This window comes from Harpia harpyja, chromosome 1 (assembly GCF_026419915.1).
Source record: "Harpia harpyja isolate bHarHar1 chromosome 1, bHarHar1 primary haplotype, whole genome shotgun sequence".
Lineage (NCBI taxonomy): Eukaryota > Metazoa > Chordata > Aves > Accipitriformes > Accipitridae > Harpia > Harpia harpyja.
In genome coordinates, this window is record NC_068940.1 from 73,531,325 (window position 1) to 73,554,813 (window position 23,489).

Genomic DNA, 23,489 nt, shown 5'->3' on the forward strand with positions numbered 1-23,489 from the left:
AAAGAATCTCAGTAATTTCTATGCCTGGCTCGAGGCAGAAACTTGTTTCCCTCCTCTGCTACTGACTGCCCTCACCAACCAGAAATTGGCAGTTCTGGAGTGGAGATTCCCTTGAAAACACATTTATTTGGTCAGCTTGAGTGAGTGTAGCCAAGTGAAGAGGACCCCAAATTGGCTAAAGCAGGGGACTGAATGTGATCTTCTCAGCAGATGTCTCATATGGGAGAAAACCTTTGAATATTTTTGCAAATAGAAATTCTTGTCTTCCAGCCTACTCTGGTGCTAAGCAGTTTGGCTGTCCCTTAAATATCAGGGTGATTTCATCTTGATTTTGGTGGGAATTGGGATTTTCCTCATTATCACTGCAAATCAGGCCACTTTTCATGGTTCATGACTACTCTTACAAAGGCTTTGAATCAAAAAGACAGAACAGATAGGTCATATTGATGTGTTACGTGAAGGATGCTGGGTAAGAAAATGGATTGAAGACTTTTTAGGTTTGAGTTGAAAATGTGTCCTGCATGCTGATCTTCGCTGGAGAGTACCACTATTTTACAGTCTGCTTTGCTGTTTTATTGTTCCAGTGCAACTGTCATTTCTAGTGGAGGATGATCCCTGTCACATGAATTGAACAATTATTCATTAATGTACATTTCCAGCTACTTCCTGCTCACATTATTCAAATTTTAGTTGAAGTTGGATTCCTTTTGGGAACATTGTCACTGAAGAATTATTTTCTGGAGGTTTTGCCTGTCAGACTGTGAGGGTGCTTTTTAAAACAATATATATTGAAGGAATCGAATTTTAAATAATGGTATACTCTTGAGGGAGTGTGATATAAAAGGGAAAGGAGGCTTTTCCAGGTTCAAAATTCTCCATGCTTGATGCAAATAATACACTGCTAAAACACAATCTGAAAGGGAATAGATGCAGTGAGGTGTTTGTTAAAGTTATCTGACCAGGTTAAATAAACCCATATACTCTTTTTCATGAAGAAAGAGGGCAATTCTAAAAACTCTTCCTTGCAGCGAGTGTTTGTCTTTTCTCAAATATACAAGCTGTTTTGCATACCATTAGAAGCATAGTCCTTTTTGTAATTTAGTATTTTTTTATTAATTTTTCTTAGTTTTTCTCATAGTCTGTATTGACAGCATTAATACTGTTTTGTAGATAGAGATAAAGAAATTCTTACCTTATTAATTAGATTCCCTGCTTTTGATGAAATCAAAAGCGACTGCCTGCTTGTGCACCAGAAGGCAACGTCAGACATCTCCTGGTGGTCCCGGGAGCCAGACAAGCTCTGTCTCCTCCGTAGCTGCTGGGCAGCAGCCTTGCACTTGCCTGGGCTGCTGGGTGAATCAGTGGGTCTCTGTGGAGCACTATGGATCTGCTCTCCCAGAAGGAGTCTGCAGACCTGACTAGGCGGTAGCAGCTCTGGGGAAACCCTATTAAATAAACGTGGCCTGGTCTCAACTTGCTGTACAGATTTTTGATGGATTTGTATTTGTTTCTGGTCAGTATTAGCAGCGTTACCAAATAATACTATAGTAACTTCTACAATGAAAATAACGTTCTGAAGCGTGAGACCTGCTTACGGTTCCTGAATAAGCGCTCCCTGTTGCGTTTTGACCTTGGCAAATTCCCTACATTAAACATAACATTGGTGGGAATCTACTGTGAAAAACAAGACCGGACATAGTAGATTTTTAGCAGCTCACATTAAACTGAAGGCTAATGTTGTTATGTGTATTCTACAGACCTGAGCCCCTGTTAATGTCAAATGAGATGGGACTGATGCAGAGGCCTCTTGGGGTCGTTAAACACCCTATGTTAATCACAGCCAATTCTACTTGAATAGAAAAGAAGTGAATGTTGCAATAGTCTGGGAACAAAAGATCTGTATTAAAAGCTGTGCCGTGGACTTCCTTACCACCTTGAGCAATTGCTTAGGCTCTCATCCAATGCCTCCTGACTTATTTTCCAGTGACTGCAATGGCTTTGTATCAGGTGTTTAATCTTTGTGTGCTTCTATTTCCTTCTTTGTAAATGGCGGTGTTTATAACAACACCTAATTCCCAGAACCACTGGTAGACTTAATGAAGATTTCAAGAATGCATTGGGTACCTTAGAATATTGAAATGTATCCCATACTATTTTTTTTAAATTATTTGAAGAGAAGTTAACAGGGGAATTTTTCTTTATCTCATATTGCTTGTTATTTTCTTTTCAGAAGTGTTACACTATATTCTGTATCTTCTGTCCTGAAATAATTTACATTTTATTAATTTCAGAAAAGTAACCATTCTTTAAAGTAATTTGTTTTTAATGCAAGTAGCCAGGATGGGATATTCATTTAGTTACTGCCTTATGGAGTTCCTGGAAAGATTTTGCTGAAAGCAAACAGCTCTCAGGTATCCATGGATCTTTTATTGGCATTGTAGGTGGATTGTAAAGCCAGCGTGGAGGCATATGTAGTGGCTCTACATTAGACAGTTGAGGTCCAGGCCCAGGACCATGTGTGTATCCATATTGCTTCCTCTGTCAGCTGGTTGGGAAGCACTGTAGTTGCTTTCACATGGTGTACAGTAATAATTGCGCTGGACCTGACTTGTCTGCATGCAAATCTAGGGCAAGCATCCCTGCATCTCGCTCTGCTTAACACACTACCGAGCCCAAGGACCACTGAGTTGTGTAAGCATCAGGCTTGTTTGCCTGGGCTTTGTAGCTCCTGTTTGGTACCAGCCCTACTAGGTCTTAGCTGGCCCCTTTTGAAAAAAAAAGGGTGATATCTGTCCTGATTCTTTTCCTTAGTATCCATCCCATCTTACTTTTTTCCATTAGCCTGGGTATCATAATACAGTCTTCGTCTCTGATTCTGGAAAGCTGACTATAATTTTTAGTATATTAATGGTTTCAGCAGTATTTAATGCTTATATGCAGACGAATACTGGGAGTATTTTTAAATAGAAGATGAAGTGATAAAGGCTCAAGACAGAAATAGCTATGCTATATGCTGTTCTGGGTTTATAGACTGCACCTGTGGCTGTGTCTACTGAGCTGCTATCTTTTGCCTCCAATTTAGAAGAATCAGGTCCTAGCCTGGTTCTGAGAGATCAGAAGAGACCAGATGTGTAGGGAAACATAGGCATCTAAAGAGGTCAGTTATTTTAATCTCATTCCAAGTTGTAAAGAGAAAGACTGAATAAATCAGTCTTTGTAAATGAATCTGCATTCATTTATTTCTTTTGGGCTGTTTATAACAGTTAAAATGTTAAATCACATTTTTCTTTGAATAGGAAAGGCAGATGTGAAAATAATTGTGATTTCTAATCTGAATTACCATTTTGGTCTGAATATCCTTGCCCCAAAATGAATGCATGTGTCATTCTGTGCTTTCTGACCTTAATTTTTTAATCAGGGAAAGAAATTTTTAGACATGGGATGTAAGAACCACAATATACCAGCAACATATGACACGTTGTCAGCTCTCTCCCTAAACATATCAAGGCATATGAGCAATTAAATAATTTAGTCAAAGATAGAAGCTTCTGCTAATACCTGGGATTTACGTTTGTTACAACAGCTGCAGTTTTGCATATCTGCTCAGTTTGCTGGCATGCCACACTTCTTGAATACCATGAAAAGTAAAGATCTCAAGGGCATTTTCTTTTTCTTCTTCCCATAGTAATAGCCCTATCATATTGGTATCTTTCTTCTGATGGTCGTCAATAAACCTTCCAAAAGGCTTGCAGATGTTTTAGTGATGGAAATGAGACTGTTTTAAAGAAAAACACAGTCCTAACCTGTGCTGTCCACAGCAGCTTTTGTGAGGCTTTTTCCGTGTGGGCCAGACTTCTGTGACAGTTTCTAGAAGGGTTCTTCCTGCACAGCCCCACTTTTGCAAAGACACATTAAGTGTCTCTGTCTTGTGAGTAACTGTCAAGACAATCTAATAGTGTTCTTAGCCGTTGCTTTAGTTTGCTAATTTAGGCTTCTTGCATGTATTCTTTTCATTTTCACTTTTTTTTTTTTAAATATCAAACTTCATGTGTCACATAATGATTTTGGTCTTGTCTGCTTTTATCTGTGTGAGCTTGCATTCCGTAAGTGTTGCTCCACACCTTAGCAAAGCTGGGTGGTGGACAGATGGAGAACTCTTTGCTCTGTTGATGGAGTATGCTTTTAGCAGAGCAAAATATGTATTCAAATAAGAAACTCTGAGCTAAGAGTGTCCTGCATTCTTCAGTTCTTCATCATATTTTTATAGCTGAAGAATACTCTTACTGTTTTACGTGAGTCCAATCAAAAGAGTTCCTGACAGCAAGGGACAAAGGGTATACTCTGTCGTTACTGACACAATTAATTATTGTCATGTTGCAGTCATCGTTTTGATGTGGAATCTCAAAAGCCCTTTTACATTAGTGCCTGTGGCTACACAGTTCTTTGCTTTCCAGGAATCAAAAGATGTTGAAACAGAATGAAAGAAATAATGAAATCTTATTTTTATTTTTTTAAGGCCTGATCAAAAAATAGAGGATACGGCAGAAACCAATGCTGAAATTCTTGCTCGTCTCACTTCTGCGGTAAGGTCACTGCATCAAATGTTGTACTGATAATGTTTGAAATATTGTTGTGTTTTGGATCGTTTCAAATGAAAGACTTAGTCTTAGCAAGCAGGTGTTTGTAATGCAAACTACTTTTTGTACTGAGGTCTTAGCGTGCAATTCCAAAGCTATTAAAATCAGTCCAAGCAAGGACTGCTGCAGCCTGCTCTCTTGTAATCCATGCTATTCATGGTCCAAGAGGTAGCAATCTGGAGGATCATGGTGACTTTTCTGCCAGGTAGCTTACACTCAGATCCTCTTGGTCAAATGGACATCAATGTGAAGACAATGATGAGGTGGGGGACAAAGGGAGAGAAAGGGCCTCAGCAGCCCTGGTGTAGATTATCATAAGCTTTTGAGGAGACCCACCTGGGAATCCTGGGTATCTGGCTTCCCAACTATATTTAGCCTCAATAAACTCCATCATAATAAACAACAGCTTATCCTGTCTGTGCTAGAATTTGGTGCATCTTATTTATCTTGTTGTAAGATCATTGTTCTAAGAAGCAGACAGACAGGACTTCAGAAGGTTAAGCTAGATTCACTCAATCTAAAGTAATCTGTACAGTGGTGCAGAGTGCACCTTCGGCAAGTTTGCGGGTGATGCAAAACTGGGAGGAAAGGTCAATACACCAGATGGGTGTGCTGCCATTCAGAGGGACCTTGACAGGCTGGAGAGGTGGGCCAACAGGAATCTCATGAAGTTCAACAAAGGGCAATGCAATGCCCTGCATCTGGGAGAAATAACCTCATGCTCCTGTACAGGCTGGGGGCTGACTGCCTGAAAAGCAGCTTTGCAGAAAAGGACCTGGGGCTACTGGTGGATAGCAGGTTGAACATGAGCCAGAAATGTGCCTGTGTGGCAAAGCAAGCCACCTGCCTCCTGGGCTGCATTAGTAAAAGCGTTACCCTCAGGCTAAGGGAGGTGATCATTCCTCACTACTCAGCACTGGTGTGACACATCTGGAGTGTTGGGTCCAGTTCTGAACTGCCAGTACAAGAGATATGTGGACATACTGCAGTGTATGCAGATGACCATGAAGATGATCAGGGGAGCAGAGTATCTGACTTACAAGAAGATGCTGAGAGAACTGAGAGTTGAGCTTGGAGAACAGAAGGCTATGGGAGGATCTTACCAATGTGTATAAATAGCTGATGGAAGGGAATAAAGAAGATAGAGCCAGGCTCTTCTTGGTGACATCTTGTGACAGGACAATAAGCAGTGGCACAAACTGAAATTCAAGAAATTCTACTTAAACATAAGAAAAAACCTATTTACTGTGATGGTGATCAAACAGGAGTACAGGTTACCCAGAGAGGTAGTGGAGACTGCATCCTTGGAGATGTTCAGAACTTAACTGGACATGGTCCTGAGCAACCTGCTCTAGCTGACCCTGCTTTTGAGCAGGGGTGTGGATCAGATGACCTCCAGACATGCCTTCCTACCTCAACCACTGTGTGATTGCATGGTTCTGCGAACGCCACACCTAAATCATGGTATCAGCAAAACGTAATTACTGCTAGTTCTGTTTTGGGTACGTGAGAAAGTACAGACATGAAAGTGAACCAAGCAGGGTGAAGTTGTCATGAAAAAGGCATGAGGATAAGAGCTATTTTAAGTAAAATGAATAAAGTACTATCTTGAAATTACTGAAAAATGGAAAGAAAGGAGAATTTGTGCTATTTTTTGTAAAGATAAATGTCTTTACAAAAGACATTTTGTAGTGTGTTTGGAAAGCCAATGGCTCTGTATGCTCAACCTTATGCAACAATAATTTAAAATGTATGACATTAGAAAATCTTGTGGTTTAATTTTTTTTTATTTTTTATTTTCTCTATATTCAAATTCCTTGTTTTCTCTACCTTTTTTTCCTAACCAAATATGAAAGAACTCAGAAACTCAAAATCCTCCGTTTTTAGTTCCACAGAGAGAAAAAATAGAAAAACATAAAATAATTTTTGCAAAGTTATATCTTTTTAAGAACCCACAAAACTACCAACTCTATAAAACATTGCCAGTATCCCTCAAAAGCTTCACCTCTCAAAAATAGAAGAATAATAGTTTTTCATCAGTTAAAAAAAGGGAAGTACTCAACAAAACAAAGTGACTTTCTGAGTTTAAGAACAGGATCTAACTGTTGCTGGATACACTTGAGTAAAATGCATATCCTTAAACACGTGAGTAATTGACAGTGAGTTCAGAGTGCTTCACATCTAGCTTGCAAGGTCAAACCTTTGAGCTATGTCCTGAATGATTCCAGCAGCAGGACACATAGACAGTTTTTTTTTAAAATGAACCATTTTATTGCTGTAGCTAACTAGCTAAAGAAAAATTAGGCAGTTGCATCTCCAGATGGCCTGAGACTGATCTATTGCCATGGTGGTGTCAAAAAGACTGATCTTCTGCATTTTCTGATTTTCCACAAAACTGTGCAAGCTGTCTATAATGATTTTCTAGTCTAGCCCTGGAGAAAAGACATAAGACCAGAGCAGAATCCTCCAAATATTAACATCTGTATATGAACTTCTCCCTCTTATCCTTTCAGAATATTGCTTTTCCTCCATACAGTAGGCTGGGATCTAAAGTACTCAGTGCGAGTTTATGGAAAGCCTTCATGTGTTCCAAGGGAATTTGAACCCTCAGTTTGCACCAGTCAGCAGAGGGCTGGACTCACCAGGATATGGGTTCTCAATTTTTATTTTCGCTGCCAGCTCCAGAATTTGTATGGCAAAAAAGAGTCCTGTGAGCTGGAGCTGGAAACCAAAATTGAAGGTATTAGCCGTGACTGGAAATGTGTTCACACTGCCTTGCTTTTTGGCTCACTGAATGTTTATGTATTTTGTACAGAATCAAACCAGTCTTCCTTGAAGAATTCGTAACTCAGAATCCTGTTCACAATACTCTTCAGACCAGCATTTCAGAAGTGAAAAAAACAACCCCCAAACCTTACTTCCAGCCCAGCACTAAAGCAGTTAGAGATCAGAGTTGACTTTTTTGTACATTTCTAGGTTTGGAGATTCAAATCCTGTTGGTGTTGATAGTACCACCATCTCTTCTGCTTTTCCTTTTCATTTTTTTGTAATGGAATAAAACATTCTGTGTGAGGTTAGAAGGATGCTTCTGTGTCAGCTTTTCTTTTGGGGGGATTAAATTCCCAGATTTTCAAACCTAAACTGATTGTGAAGATCCAGCCCAAGCAACATTGGAGGAATCTGTGTGCCTAAAATATAAATCACTGTTTTAGCACCTGAAAGTGCAGGAAAAACTGTAAGCATGCATGCACACAAGGTCTAATTATATATTTCTGTAACTCTGTAAAAGCTATTGCTGTTGCAGAGGGTGGAACTCACCTCACCTAAATATAAGTGGTCATACGGCAGGCATCTACCTCTGAGCTAGCTTCCCCAGGTACTCCTTACAGCCAGGTATCAGAAATAGACACTTTTAGGATGCTGAATGTATGATTCATTTTGAAAGTCTACTTAATTGAAAAAACAGCCATACCTTAGGCTCTGCTGGTAAGGTATGCACTCTCTGTGAAGGGGTTATAGAGTGACTAGCACAGACATAGGCATCTGTACAAGTTTGGTGAATTCCTCTCTCCACCTCTTTTTCTTTACTGTAGCCTGACTTTCTTTGTTGGCCTTTCTCTTATTACTTGTTCCCTACTGCTTTTAGTTACCAGGTGTTGTTTCTCTTGTAGAGTTCCACTTTTCCCATTCACTGCATAATTTGTGATTTTTTTTTTTTTAATTTGATGATTCAGCCAGTCTAGAACTGATTAGTTAGGGAAATGCACTCTTGGTTTTAAACAATGGTTATGGAGATTGTAGAAGATAATGGCAATAGCTGCAGTGAATGATGCCAAGTCAGAAGGGCAGCTGGGAAAAAACTGCAGACATTTCTTTATCATCTTAATTTGTGCATAATGTATGGAATACACCTCTTTTAAGAGCAAAGTCAGATACAAAAGGTAAGAAACTAACTTGTTGGGGGTCTTACTTTTTCTTTACGCTTTATCTACGATGGAAGAAGCAGAGTCAGTCAAGATTAACTGAATGGAGCCTATCGAATTATATGCTCATATCATATGTTCCATTACAATGAGGCACTGACAACACCATCAAACTTAAATTGTAAAGGCAGCTGACATGCAAGCAGTGCAACGTGCCATTTGAGATATATTTGCATTGGGTAATCTTTTTGGTCATGAATTTTTAGGAAAATGCAAAGATTACTCCTGGGTTTAAAGAAGCATTCCAGAGCTGTCACGCGTCCCATGTCATGTCCCAATGAGCAGCTTCATTTTCAATGTCTTGCCTGGTAGAACCAGAGCACAGCAGGATGACTATGAGTGTTTCCACTGCAAAGCTCTTACCTTACCTTGTGATGGAACAGAAGAGAATATCAGGATGTTAATGCAGTGTATCTGGGAAATACAGTTTTCTGGTACTTTAAGATGTCAGCCAATACTACTTTTATTCAGAGTCCATCAAACTGTCATTACTTGAGATGCAAAAATGTGAACTAGACTCTTCTCTTTTTCAAAACCCTGCTGTTTAGAGCTTTCTGTTGCAGGATTTCGTTTTGAGATTCTGTAAGGATTGCCACTTTGTCTCTAGATCTGAAGTCCTGTTTGGCACATTGACACCCAGAATACTGTTTCACAAAAGACTACTATAGGCAGAAAAAAGAGAGGGGTAAAAAAGTAGAGGTGGTATGCACTGTCTATTAGATGCCCGACTATGCCTTCTATGATAAAATTACCAGATTCATGGATAAGAGAAGAACAGTAGTTGTCATTTACTTTTGAAAAATCTCTACAGCTGTCCTTTGAAGATGATAAGATTCAGCATATAAATATGCCATTTGTATTTAATCAAGCAGACGTATACGTGGGTACCACTCTGTATGCACACTCTTGCTCTTTCATATCACAAAACCAAAACTGACTAAGATGTGGTAACATGCCAACAACACACTCAAAAGATTCTCTTTCAGACTTTAATAATATTTCTATAAATACTGTGTGGTAAGCTGGCCTTTAAACTGAATTAGTTTTGACATCTGCAATGCTACTCAAAATGGGATACTATTTAGCCTGTGTTAGCTTTGTAACGACAAGCTATATCTATAAACCAATTTTTTGTATTTAATGTCTCAATATGGTAGGCATAGCTCTTGTTTGAATGTGTATTTTACTTTGAGTCCACATTATTATCTTCAATGTGATGTGCAACTATCGATTTTGTCAAACAGGCAGTAACTGAAATCCTATTAGGAAGAAGTATGATAATGTGTACCATGTGTGCAGTGAGGAATGAATGTTGTACACAGATTTCCATCGGTGTAATGATGCATAGGAATTGCATGTCCAGCAGAGATGTCAAGTGCATTTACACTAAAATAGACAAAAGCTTATAGATTATGAAATCTAGGGACACCAGGCAAATCCAGAAGGATGCTCAGCATTACCAATTCTTTGTGATGTGAGTGAGTCCTATGAGAAGGAGCTCAGACCGTCAGGATGAAACGTTTGATAAAGGAAAGTTTGCTTAATATTAAGACTAGAGGAACATTTTTTTCTCCTGCTTTAACTGAAGGGTTTTGCTCAGATTAAGTAATATGCCAGCCACATTCCTGTCACACAGCAAACAATCAGATATTTTGCATAACACAGACAAAATACAGAAAAGCAGCCTTTTTATTGCCCGTGATGTCAGCACTGTATTTCAAACTTGAAAAGTGCCACCTTATAAGCAAAAGTAATACTGCAAATATAACTGCATGATGCCACAATGCTGCTGCTTCTTCTGAGAAGATGGGTTTTTCTTTACACTCATGGAGAGATTTGCATTTTTCAATTGTTTTATTGAGTTAATTGGTATGTTTACAACTGTTCCAGATTGTAGTGTTTCCTAAGGCTAATCTTGAGATATCTTTTAGCATTTAATAAATATGTTAAAGATGAGACATCAGTGCACTCTTTCTTACTGTCAGTAACCTGTGACAATAGACCAGGATCAGGGCATTGACATTGGTACCTCCTTCTGAGTTTGATGAAGGGAGAGGGTCTGAGCAGTTTAGCCAGGAAAAGCTGTGGAGTTGTTCTTCAGAAACAACTTGGGCTTTTATTGAAAATCCCACTCTAACTCTGGATAGCTTCTATGTATTCTTACTAGTGTATATTAATTGCTGCAAGCAAGCAAGCACACAAGTTGCTTTTTCCACAGAAGAACTGTTCTTTCCCATCTTACTTGCAGTTTATGCTTACATTAACCATGCTTAACAGTTCTCTAGACATGGGAATGAGTGTACAGGAAGGAAGGAAAGGAAGGTAATACTGCCAGCTTGCACAATTGTGCTGGAAACAGGACAACATTTAAGAAAATTGTGGCACTGCCTTCATATTTTCCTGCTTGGAGTGGCAGAAAACTCTGTCCCTTTTAGTGGGGCAGCATCAAGGAGTCGAAGAGATCCTTGTACCTTGCAAGGACAGCAAAAAAAGCTCCCTGGTCCTTTGCCACAAGGGAAGGAAGGATGCAAGCAGAGGAGGGATATGGCCTCTAGTATGACTGCCTTCTGCCACATGTAGAGCGTACTGCTGGGCAGCTGCCGAGTATCTGATCAGTGGATGCTGCAGTTACCATTGTACTGAGATGTCCTGGGTGATTTTGTCTGTCTTTCTGCTCAGACCAATATAATGTTAACTATTCTTGTTTCACATTTTCTTCAGAGTTGTGAGTGGGATGTTGACAGTTGTTAGTAATTGTATGACTTCGGGGATCCTTCATGGTCTTTGTGCTTATTCTGATCATACCACATGTCTTGTGAAGGATGTTTTAAATTTCACATGCTTTCAGAACCTGGGTGTCAAAACTCCCGCTGCAGAATAGCCTTGAGCTTTGCATGGGTTTGTTAGACAAGTTGGCCAGTATGCACCGCAGGATACTTTGTACAGGGAGGTGAGACAATCCCTAGAAAAATAGTTGGAATGTCCCATAATTTTTTCAATACTAAAGGCAGGCTGTCTTGGGAAAATGAGGGAAATTGGAAGAAGCTGGGAGGCGTACAGAAGAGTCTGAGAGCGTGGGTGGGGCAGAGGAAGGGAAGAACTCTGGTGTGTGCAGGAGAGAGTGTCTGGGGTGCTGTAGGTGAAGTGCAGGGCACTTGAAGCAGCTGCAATGGAACAGACGATGGCAGTGAGGAAGTACGAAGCATAAAAATAATGCATAATACAGAATTTTACTGATAGAAAAATGAACAGACCTATGGAAAGAAGTGGATGTAGAGCTGAGCTGGCTAAAAGGACAGTAGCTGGTCGTGTAGAGATTATAGGGAAAATATGAAGAATGCAGAGACAAGAGGCTGAGGAAGGGAGCTGGCTAGCATGGTAGGGCTGTTTCATCACAGGCTGGTGAGATAGCCTGTAAATCTGGAAATCAGATAGCTGTGACTTCTGCCTGTTCATCTCAAGCTAAATTTTGGTCCTGAAATCCTCAGCCATGCTATTAGGAGAGGTTGTTTCCTCCTGAAAGCTCCAAAAAGCAAATATCAATTATGTATGTGAACGTCAGCCAAACCTCAGCGTGGAGAACTCGCTTATCCTGGAGTCACACAATAAATCCAGCATTACAGTGTGCTCAGCAGAGGCAAAACAAACGTTTAACAAGGAAAGGAAGAAGCTTCAAGTGTGTGCTTGTGAAAGAGATATGCTGTGCAAATAAATTATGTGTCAGGCTACTGAATTGCCCACTCCCTAAGGAATGTGCAGTATTTACAGGAAATTAAAGTAAAAAAAAAAAAAAAAAAGTTGTCATAGAATTCCCAGCTGAAAAGGAAATAGATTTGCCAGGAAAAGTGCCTGTAGTTTCAAAACCAATACCTGCATAATTCTACATGCAGTTGACTGCTCCAAAGGATTGATAGCCAGTATCTTACCAGTGTTGCATTTTGTTTTGTTTGACTGGCTAGTAACTATAACCATCCTTTCCTTTCCTGATATTTTAGGTACAGAGAGAACTGGCTGCTGTCATTGCCTTGAAAGCACGGAAATCAGGTAAGTCAGGCTGGACTTTAGAAGGGTTTTGCAACGCTGTTCCTTTTTGTCATTTATTGAAGTATTTGAATTGTCATTGCTGTTTTATTAACATGGGGAAGCAAAGATAGTGGACCTCGTTCCTCTTTCGTTGGAGAATCCTTGTATATAGCACAATGCAATTACTGTCAAGCTTCGCTTCCCCTAGCTCATCACATCTAATGACCTAGCTGATAAAACCGGAGTGTTACAGTTGAATGTGAACTTGGGTCACTTTCTGGCCAAAATCACTATTTTCTCTGGGCTTGCACTTTATAAAAGAAGCTTATGTCTTTATTTGACTTACATTTAAGACAAATAAGTTGATAATTTTCCTATGTTTTCTTCTATGGCCCAGTATCTCATGCCATCTTTGCTGTGTTTTACCTGCCCGGTCAGGTGTATTTCTTTATGCTAAAGCAAAAGGACAACTTCATGCATGAAGGCATTCTTTCCTGAAGACTTGTCTATATATCTGTATGGCTGTAGAGGCAAGTCTGTTATCAGGGCGGTAGAAGGGAAAAGGCAAGTGGATAATTGAAACTCTGTGATAGTATGAGCATTTACAGCAAATGCTGGTGCTACAGTGCAAAGGCACTGAAATATGTGGTCATCTCAGCTCTGTCAGGGTTTGGTAGCATAGCCACTTTCAGAAGGTATCTGCATTGCTGAGCTGGAGTGGAAGCAAGGGAGCTGTGTTTTCCGGCACTGCATGGGAACTAACAAAACCTACTTGGCCAGACCTGACCCTATACAGGGTTAACTCTCTGGTGTTTTCATGTATAGTGCAGTTAATCTGCAGCAAGGGCAAACTGCATATGGTGAAGTGAGAATTGAATGTATTTCTAGGATAAAACAGAGGTTGACTTGCCTTAAATTATTGGCGTGTTCCCAAAGCCATTGAGGTCTTTGGGAGCATTTTCACTAAGCAACTCTTGTGATCTTCAGTGATTTTGCTAGAAATTGAGATCATGGATCTTGCACTTTTTGAGCTATTTTCTGACATGTTAATAATATTGGATCATAATATCTGTATCAGTCTATCTGTGGCTTACAAGTACAGCACAAAAATTATTACACACAGCACATGCACTACATGCAACATGGTATCTTAAACTGGAGGCACCAAGAAGATGTAGCTGGCATATCTGCAAATATTTCCTTGTGAAAATGTAAGTATTACAAAAATATTCTAGCTACAGTTTGATGCATTTTTGTCTGGAAATAGAAGTACTCATAGGTTACATCCACAGTCATCTGTAAATGTAAATCTGCAGAAAGTTAACAGAAATCTAAGTGTGAATTCAGACCTAAATTGCTTCTGTGCAATAGCTTTGCTTCTGAAACTGCTGTAGTTGTTTATGATGTTAACACCCCACAGCTGCTTGGCCTTACCTGGTGTCATCCCAGTCCCACATGAATTATAATGGCTGAACATGGAAATGCTTCTGCTCTGGTTCAGCTCAGAGAAAAACAGGCTATTTTAAGGAAGGGCTCAAGGTAACCTTTTGTTTTGCTGTAAAATGGGCTAAGAGTATGGTGCCATGTACTTAGTGCTTATATAGTATTAAGAAATCTCTTTCCCTGCTTTTCGGCGGTTGTGTTGGAAAATATTACTGCTGCTACTGGCAATAAATAAAAACTCAGTTCCCCAAAAGAGTTGATTTTAGCCTGAATTAGCCTCTCATTTCCTTTCAGTGGATGGCTACATAAACGGTTGTGTCAGTAAAAATGGGATGGGGGTTGGATTAGGAATGAGCTGCAGGAGATGAAAATGGGAAAGGAGGATAGCTCTTGGAGTCCCCTCTGTACTAGTGTAATTGCAACCCACATTGAGTGGGTAGAAATATTTCAGTTAAAAATCACAGCCTTAAATAAACAAAGCTCCCTATAAAGCTTTAAAGTGCTGACCAGCCTTTCCTAATACATTAATGTAAACACTTAAAATATCAGTTTAGATCTGTGCAAAAGATACCTGTTTAGTCAGTTTAACTAGTGCATGCTTGTTGTTGAAATTTGCATTTCTTTATGCCTCATCTTGGACGACCGTAAAAAGTGGCTACATGATCAGGCATAACTGTAAGGTCTAATTTAAGTTAATGCCTTTACTACAGTAGGAGCAGAGTAAATTAGGGTGGTTGATTATGCTTTTTTATGTTATTGCTGATGGTTAAATTCACAGCGTAGCAGTTACTGTTAGCAATCAAGCTATGGTATGCTGTGCCTGGTGAAGTGGAGCATATTTCAGAGAAAGTACTTCTGGACCTAAAAGCCACAGTATCTTTCGAAGATATTGTTCTTCTAACCCTCTCCAAAGACTCCATATAATTCCAGGAAATAAACTAACAAAGATCAGACAAAAGGGTTTATTTTGGCATGAAAAGAGTGGAACATGGCTATTGGGCCAGCTGCCCTGGGTGGCTTCCAGGCTGGTGTGAACGGCGTAGGTACCTGACTCACCCGCCCTGGGATTCATGAGTGAGGAGCGCAGGGGACAGGCACAGTGGTAACTTGCTGTCTGGAACCTGCCTGCAGTGGGTAATAATCGGTTCATTAACCGAAAGTTTTCCTAGAGATCAGAAGTCCAAAACCCAAAGCTGTTGTGCAGAAGTTCCTGTACTGTTTTTGATGGTTTGGTGGTTTTTAAATTACAGTGTTTCAAAATATTTCCTCTAGATAGCTGGTGAGCGCTACCAGTAAGAGCAAAAAAAGAGTATTTTTACTTAACACAAGGACTGTGTAATTTGTTCCTGAATTACTTTAATTTCTGGATATACCTCTGCCCTTAGAGAGGTACTTCACAGTGATTTAATTGTACTAGAAAAACTGGCTGATTAAAGCTTTCATATTACTTGTCTAGGACTGTTGTAGTAATCACTGGGTTACACTGCATGGAAAGTACTTACAAGCACACAAACACCACAGCTCCCTCTGCAAGAGGTGAAGAGGGTCCAACTAGGAAGGTTTGCTATGCTTGGAGGGGGGGAAACATTGCCTTTGGTTTCCCCAGTGAAACGGTTTATTTTTGTTTAAATAAAGCTTGGGTTTGCTACGTAGTATATGTATATGAGAAGTAGTAATTGCAACTATTTTAGTTCTTTGGCCGGAATGGCTGTTTCAGAGATTTACACACTGTATCTTCAGACAAAATGCTTTGAAACCCAAGGTAGACACCTGAGTCTGCTGTGGGGTAGGGCAGAGAATCAAATTCTTGCTAGTACAGGATCTGACTTGATAGAGAATGTCGGCTACCAAAATAAAAAGCCGGTAGGGTGTGGGGGAAAATGCCTTCCCCCAAGAGGTGTTCTTCTGTTTTTTATTGTGGGGTGGAAGAATAGGAGAAACACATAAAACTGACAGATGGCTGAAGGAAAAATGCAGAACCTGAAAAATGAAAAACTTCTGCGCTGTGGAAAAAAGCTCAGTTTTCGTATTTCAGCTGTGTACTGCAAGTATACCACTCCGATAGCAAGGCACAAGCCAACAGAGAGGTACTTGAGAGTCCTCATGCCAAGGGAGGTCAGCATTTTTAGCTTCTTTGCAAATAAAACTAAAAAAAGTGTAAAACTAATGTGTGTAACCCTGAAGCTTTGCTGGACCTCAGTAACACTGTTGACTAGAAAGCACATTTATATTTCATTAGAACAAAGCTCTCATGATAAAGGTGGCCTAAGAGGGGGAAATGAGCTTGTGCATTTCTCTGTGGGTTATAAAAATGCATTAAAATTAGAAATAAATAGATTAAATGCTGTCTTCCTTGGTTTGGTAAAAGGTCTTGGGGAAGCAAGTAATTGGAGCAGAAGAGAACTTTGTTTTTAATTGTAGGCACTTGGCATTAGACTTGTTGTGTTTGTTTATACCTTGCTGGCTTCTGATGGCTTCCGCAAATGCGCTGGAACATAACAGAAATGCAGCCACTCGTCTGAAGGTTTACAAGGGTTGGCATTTATCTCAATTGCTTGTCATGGCTCATGACATGTTTCTTATGTGTTAGAGACGGTAGCTAAAACAAGGACAAAAAGCAGCAAATAGCCTAAGGCTGGAGGATTTAGCCGGTGGCGTAGCTACACAGGTACATCTGAACTGATCAAAATCTGTCAGGTAGATGCTCTGAACTGGTGTTAATCCCATCCACAAACAAGACACCTTGCATTTCTGTGCATGAACCCAGCTGCACTCCATGGCATCACCCAGCAAATTCCTTTAGCTTTATATCTAAAGGAAATTCTATGACTTTATTTGTGCAAAGGGCCATTAGTAAGAGCATGGTTCTGGTCCCTGTGTTTCTGAATACAGGGGCTAATTAAGAGAATAGCTGACAGAGTATGGAGGAGGTAGGAAGAAGGTGACTGCAGCTTCTCCCCAGGTGTTGTGGGAGCAGCAGCAGGGCTATGGGTGCTTGTCCCTCCCACTGTGAAGGGCAGGACAGCCACAGAAGCCCTAGCACTTGTGTGTGGTTTTGCTCCCTCTTAAGAATCGTATTCAGGTTTCCATAATACTCCATAGATACTTTCCGTAGATACCTTTTAGTCATGCCATTCTTAAATTGACAAGCTCTATTGATTTTTTTCGTAAAAATGGGTAATTTACATTTAATTTATAATAATAAGACTTTTGCAATGTATTAACTTTATATTTGAGATCTTCTGGATTACCTCCACCCTATTGTGACATATATGTATGCATATCCACCCTTCCCCTTTTCTTTTGTATTGCTTCTGTCAGGACTTAACTGCCTATGTGATTTGCTTGGTATTTTTATTTTAGGGCAGACGATTAAATATGAAGCAGTCACTGGGGCTTGAGCTTTGCCAACATGAATGAAAAGCAAGCTGTGAACAGCTATTCCTTTTCCCAGCCACCACGCCACCTCTACAGCACTGCTGTCAGAGCTGATTGCGTGACTCGACTCAAACACACTCCAGGCAATGTCAGCCCTGTTGAAAACATGGGAACAGCCAGGCTGGGTCAGGTTAAAAGTCCATCCAGCTCCAATCCTACTGTGAGTGATGAGTAGGGGATGCTTAGAGTAGAGAAACAGAGCAAATATGAACAGTCCTTCTGATGTGCATACTCAGCATCTACCAGTCTGTGCTAGAGGGATTTTCTGCACCCACACTGTTGAGTTAGGTAGCCCTTGGCGGACCTTTTCTCCATTATTTTATTGAATTGTTTTTTGAGCCCGCTTACACTCCTGACCTTCATCATCTCTCATGGCAGTGAGTCCCACAATTCATGTTTGTCATATGTGAAAGTGTATTTTTTCTTGTTTGTTTCAAACATATTCCCCATGACCCTCACTCTGTTGTGATATAGCTCTTTGGTGATGGAAAGTGGTGAATAATCCATTTCCAGTTCATCATCATACTATTCAGGATTTTGTGCACCTCTGTCATACTCTTGAAAGTTGTCTCATTTCCAGGCTAAATTGCTAAATTGCCAAATCTATTCCATTAAGTCTGATCATCTTTGCCACATCTATTACATTATTTTTGCAATGGGGCAAACAGAGCAGCATGCAGTACTGCAGCAGTATGTGCTGGAGTTGGCACAAAGTGAGGGTGGCAGCTTCTTATCAAGGTGGGGAGGTGGAGGGATGTGGGAAGGAGCCCAGTGAGACCCTTTTGGCAGCAATAAGCTGTTTTATCATAGTGAACTCAGGAAACTGCATCTTTACCATTCAGCCCTTTTCCCCAAGTATCACAGATGCTTGTGAGACTTCTTGGTAACTTTACTCCACCATAACTAGCAAAAACTTTGTCATTTGGTGCTGTATGAATGCTCCATGTTATGTCATTAGTTTTATTTACTTGTAGAACAGAGTTGTTATATAGACAATGGAAATCATTATGAATTTGAATTAGATTTGTACACATACTTGAAAAATGAGGTTACAAATATGTGATCAAAGGTCATTCAAGAATGGAGCAGTCCAATATTGTGTTTAAACCTCAAGCATATTAAGTACCCTTTGAATTTACAGGTTTTGTAAACAAGCAGATATACAATATCTTGTGTAAAGTGTGCACAGTTTATTATCACTTACTTTATGCCACTGAAAAAGGGCATAAAGAGGGATGAAAAAACTTGCTTCTGTTTACAGAATAAAGTGGCGGTCATGTGCCAGAGGTGTGCATTTTTCCTTGTGGAAAAAGTGAGAAATTTTCTTTCAGCAGTTGTGCAAAAAAGAAGGGTGGGGAAAGGTTAATATCAGTAGGGTCTTACTGCTTTTCTATGTCCCCTCATGTCTCTTTTCAGTGGGTTTATTTACTTCACTTAAGAAAGACCTTATTTCATTACAACTTTCAATTCCTCCAAGCAGCCACTTCTTTAAAGCAAGGGTCGAACTTAGCAAAACGTGTGGAATAAGTGTTCTTCTGCAAGTGTTACTAATAGCATTCATCCTGGAGAAATGGCCACTCAAAGTAAAGGTGCAGGGGTGTCATGGTTCTGGTAGGTCTCGGTAACTTTATCTTTACTTTTTCTCTGCCCATTGAAATGTGGTTTAAAATAAAATTTGCACCTGAAAACATAGCTAGGAATATTTTAAAAGTTACATTGTGCTTTAAGGATTTCATGCCTTGAAGTAAGGGAGGTAGTCATGTTGGCTTCTTTAAGCGATCCTTCTTAAACATTTTATGCCTTATTGGAGGGAATGCCCACTGCTAGGGACTAATGTCTTGTTGCGTCCCACGGGATTCTTCCACTACTCCTGATATCAGGTATACCAAGAAACCTGCAGTGCTTGAAAAGGATAGGATCAGACCCCTTCCAGCCCTGGGGAATGGTGCTCATTGTGTTGGCTAGTCAGGAACACTATGTGTAACACACACAGAGCTCTGCTGTGCCGTGGCTGAATCGGTGGCCACCTGCTTTGTGCCCACCCAGGCAATGCTGGGGGTGGGAAGTGCCCTGGACAACATCAGTGAACGGACTACACAGTTATGCTCACCAGCCTTTGTGTATTCAACAGCTGATGTAAAGCAAAATGGACTCTGAGCCCTGGAAAAAGAAGGAAAAGAGCTCCAAAGAGCTCTCTGGTGGGAATTATGCTGAGAGGGATTTTGGCAGCTTATGGTCTGGTTTTTGCAGTTGTTGCAGAACTTCCAGCATAGTTCTTTCTGGGCGATCTATAAGGCACTCGCATAGAAGAAATGGGCAGTGAGGAATAGCTGTGTAGGTGACAAATGTTCTGCACATACGCAAAAAGGGGTTGCACGGTAAGGTTGGAAAGACAGCAATTGTGCAAACAAACAATTCCCAGGTGAATGTTTTGTTTCCAGTGCTTTGGGAGAGGCATTTACAGAGAGTTCACAGAATTTATTTATTCAGAGGTCTCTTTGTTTCCTGCTCCTTTCCTGACCATGCCCAGAGGATGTTTCCATGGAATAGAGAGTGGTGGTTCACTTTGCACCAGCCTGTTCAGCAACTGCCTGTACCTCCTTGTCAGATCAGTTCCCAGCAATCATTCTCCCTGTCCCTGCTGATCATGTAATGGCCTCTTCTCCACCCTTCCAACATCTCGTTTCAGGCAACACTGCTATAGATACATTGACTGCCGCTTGATTTTTTTTTTAATTTTAAATATCACACACCTGAGAATGACTGTCTAAAAGCACTGGGTAAATGTTAAATCTTTCTGCATTCAGCCGAATGGTTTTCCTTGAGCTGCTGTTGCTACAAAGAACATTGCTTTTGTCTGTTCCTGTAGTAATCCTATGGCGTTCACAACTCATTTTCCACTGTTTTCTCCTTGATAAAAAATGATATGATTTCCTATGTTCACAAAGTGAGTGTAAAATGTGGCTTTTCCTTTGTATGTATCACGAAGTGCCAGGCATTGAAAACCAAACCTCCCCTGGCCACATGAATCAGCAGTAGTTGATTATCTATTAGGAAATGCCTCCCTTGTTTAGCCAGAGGTGTTTTACAAATTATGTTCTTCTAATGCACCACCACCTTGGATGAAATATGGCCTTCAAACCCAGATGAAAGGCTTCAGTTCTGATAAATAAAATAAACAGAACTTCCTAACAAAACCAGTTGTATGATAATGTGAAAAGAATGGCAGCAAAAGCTCCTGGCCATAATCTGACTGAGTTGGGAAATATTGGTGGCTTTACTTGGTATGCTCATTTTTTAATTTACAATGGCTATATAATGTAGGCGGGCCTGAGTCTCGTTTAAACTGAGGTTTGTCCTTCCTGTGGTCATTCAGATGCAGCGGAAAGGAACGGTGCCTTAATGGTGCGTGGATCAGCAAGACCAAATCTACATCTGTCAGCCTCCTTTCTTACCACACTGGCTTTGCTCTGTTTAGATTGCAGATTCCTACCCTTGCTGTTATCTGTTCCTTTTGATAAACTCTGCAATGAGGGGAATGTTTTTGCATCATTTTCGGGAGTCCTGTTTCCTATTTGAGATCTGAGAAATGGCTTGTAGCACTAGGACCCCTGGGAACTTATTTTTCTGCGTGGAAACTAGACCAGCATAATGAGTACCCTCTGTGCAAATTCAATATTAATTCTACACCTAAGGTCAAGCAGAAGTTAATGACCATTTTTTATATACAGAAATCAGTTATGAAACCAACATTACATTTCATGCTTTTGTCATTTTAAAACAAAGTAAAATGCTGGAGTAATTTATACTAAATTGATTTAAACTACGAAGCATAAATATCATGAATCCCAGATTTGAGAGAAAATGGCATCACTGTCACTTGTGCAATAGTACATTCCCCAATTTACAAGCACCTTTATTCCATCCCATGCTTGCTGTGCTTTTTTAGATACAGAGGTGCTGAACAATGCTGTAAGCAGGAGTCTGTCTTTAATAATTTTTGCATTTTCTTTGTTTCTTTAATTAGCTGATTTACTCAGCTGATTGCACAGCTGTCTGGGCAACACCCCCCCAGGGGCCTGCCAACTGTTTCAGAGATATGTAGTGTACTCAGTGAAGGGAAATCTGTACAATAATTTGCATATATATATATGCAGAAATAGTGGGAAGGAATGAGAAAGCTCAAAGGCAATTTTTTTATTGCTAATAAAAGGAAACATGTTAAGGATGAGCTTAAAAAGCTTTCTCTTTTCAGTAATTTCTGGGAAAAGATTACAGTTTCATGGTAAATAAGGAACCAATTCTCAGTTGGAGGGTTTTATTCCTGGGATTATCACTGTCTCTTATATGCAGCTTTTGGGGATTTCAGAGGTATTCAGTGCTTGTTGGTTTTCCCCTTTTAATTTGGAAATACGACTTGGAAAATACAGGAGTATGCACGAGGACCTGGTCTCGCTTAAAATGGTCCCCAAATCTGAGGTTCGTAAAGCATTTAATTGCTGCTCATTTTCCTTTCCACTGCTCAGCGCTAGTGCCTTACGTAACCTAGAGGATCTGGCTTTTAGTTTCCCCAGTGGTATCAGTATGAGCTATTAATTTTTTTCTACTCTGATAAATTAATAAACATCAGCAAACATTATAACACTGTCAAACAGCTCAGAGCTGCCATAGTAACCAGCCTCTCTAGAGCTCACTGTATACCCTCCACAAAGAATAACAAGGGATACCACAAGTTCCATTGTTCAAAATAACAATAAAGTTTTCAAAAATCATGAAATTAGCTTAGAATGATGTGATGTAAAAAAAATGCTTTTTTGCTGTTTGTTTCTGAAAAGCTTCATGCTAGCAACTTCCTTTGGAAAAAAAAACAAAAAAGAAACATGCCTCTCAAAAAATTTGGGATATAAGAAGAATGCTAGAAGTTGTGAGCTTCCCAGCAGCTGACGATAAATCAACTGGTGCAGGCTGTTGGCAATTCAGAGCACTGGAGCCTTCCCCCGGGGAATATTCTTGCAGATTCCTGAGGTCTTTTCAACAGTGATAGTTTGACAGGGACAGAAAAACAGGCTATATCCATCCAGCAGGGATGAGACAGTGAAAATCTGTTGGCTTGTCAAATAAACAAAGTTCTTCTGTTCAGAAGTAGGCTCTTTGCCACTTCCAAGGTGGTGTGCATCTCCTATCTGTAGAGGGCATGTAGATGCCTTTTGCTTACTGGCTAGAAAAAGGAGATGCATGTATGAATTTTGATCATACAGTACTGAAAGGATTGAAATCTTACAAAGGGCAGAGTGGTTTGATGTTCTAGGATGTCAGCAGGTTAAAGAACAACACTAAATAATAAATTAACATCCTCATTTGAAACGAAGGAGCGTCACTGAAAACATGAGGGACATAGCCTAAGGGGTGACCAAGCTTTGTATGGTGAGCAGAGCTGCCTCTGAAGCAGCTGTGGGGACAGCGAACTCCTCATCCAGCCCGGGCACAGGCTGGGCAGGGTGAGCCTGGCAGCGATAGCGCAGCTCAGGCTGCTCCCAAGGCTATGCCTGAGGGTTTGCAACCTGGGAAGCAAGTTCAGTCTTGGGAGCAGCCTAGGGCAGTGCAGAGGTAAACTGCACATCTGCCACAGGCAACGTTTATGGGCTCCCTGCCCCCAAAAGGCAGGCAATCCTGGTCCTGCAGTTGGATTTCACGGCAAGCTCAAGGGCTGAAGCTGGAGTTGTGTGGCACAAGGGATCTGGCAGCAACACCAGCTTGCAAGGTGCCCTGTCCCCTGCCCTGCCTGCTGCCTGGGGGTTCTGTTCTCAACCAGGTCATCAAACCGAGCCAGGTTAAAAGTAAGCCTTTGCTGATCCCCAAACCCCAAATGCTTTACGGTAGTACAGTGAGGGAATACGGTACATAAGTACTGTACGGTACTGTACAGGAGGTGTGGGACAGCCAGCAGTGATGGGGAGCTAAGCTG

General features: G+C 40.5%; 1 protein-coding gene across 2 annotated transcripts in view; it reads left to right on the forward strand.

Annotated features, from left to right (window-relative positions):
* Positions 1-23,489, forward strand: part of RAPGEF5 (Rap guanine nucleotide exchange factor 5) — a 165,586-nt gene that overhangs the window by 34,602 nt on the left and 107,495 nt on the right. For both annotated transcript variants that reach the window (XM_052800280.1, XM_052800291.1), the window contains exons 6-7: positions 4,517-4,583; positions 12,616-12,664. In XM_052800280.1, coding sequence (XP_052656240.1) covers positions 4,517-4,583; positions 12,616-12,664 — 116 coding nt within the window. The remainder of the gene's footprint in view (positions 1-4,516; positions 4,584-12,615; positions 12,665-23,489) is intronic.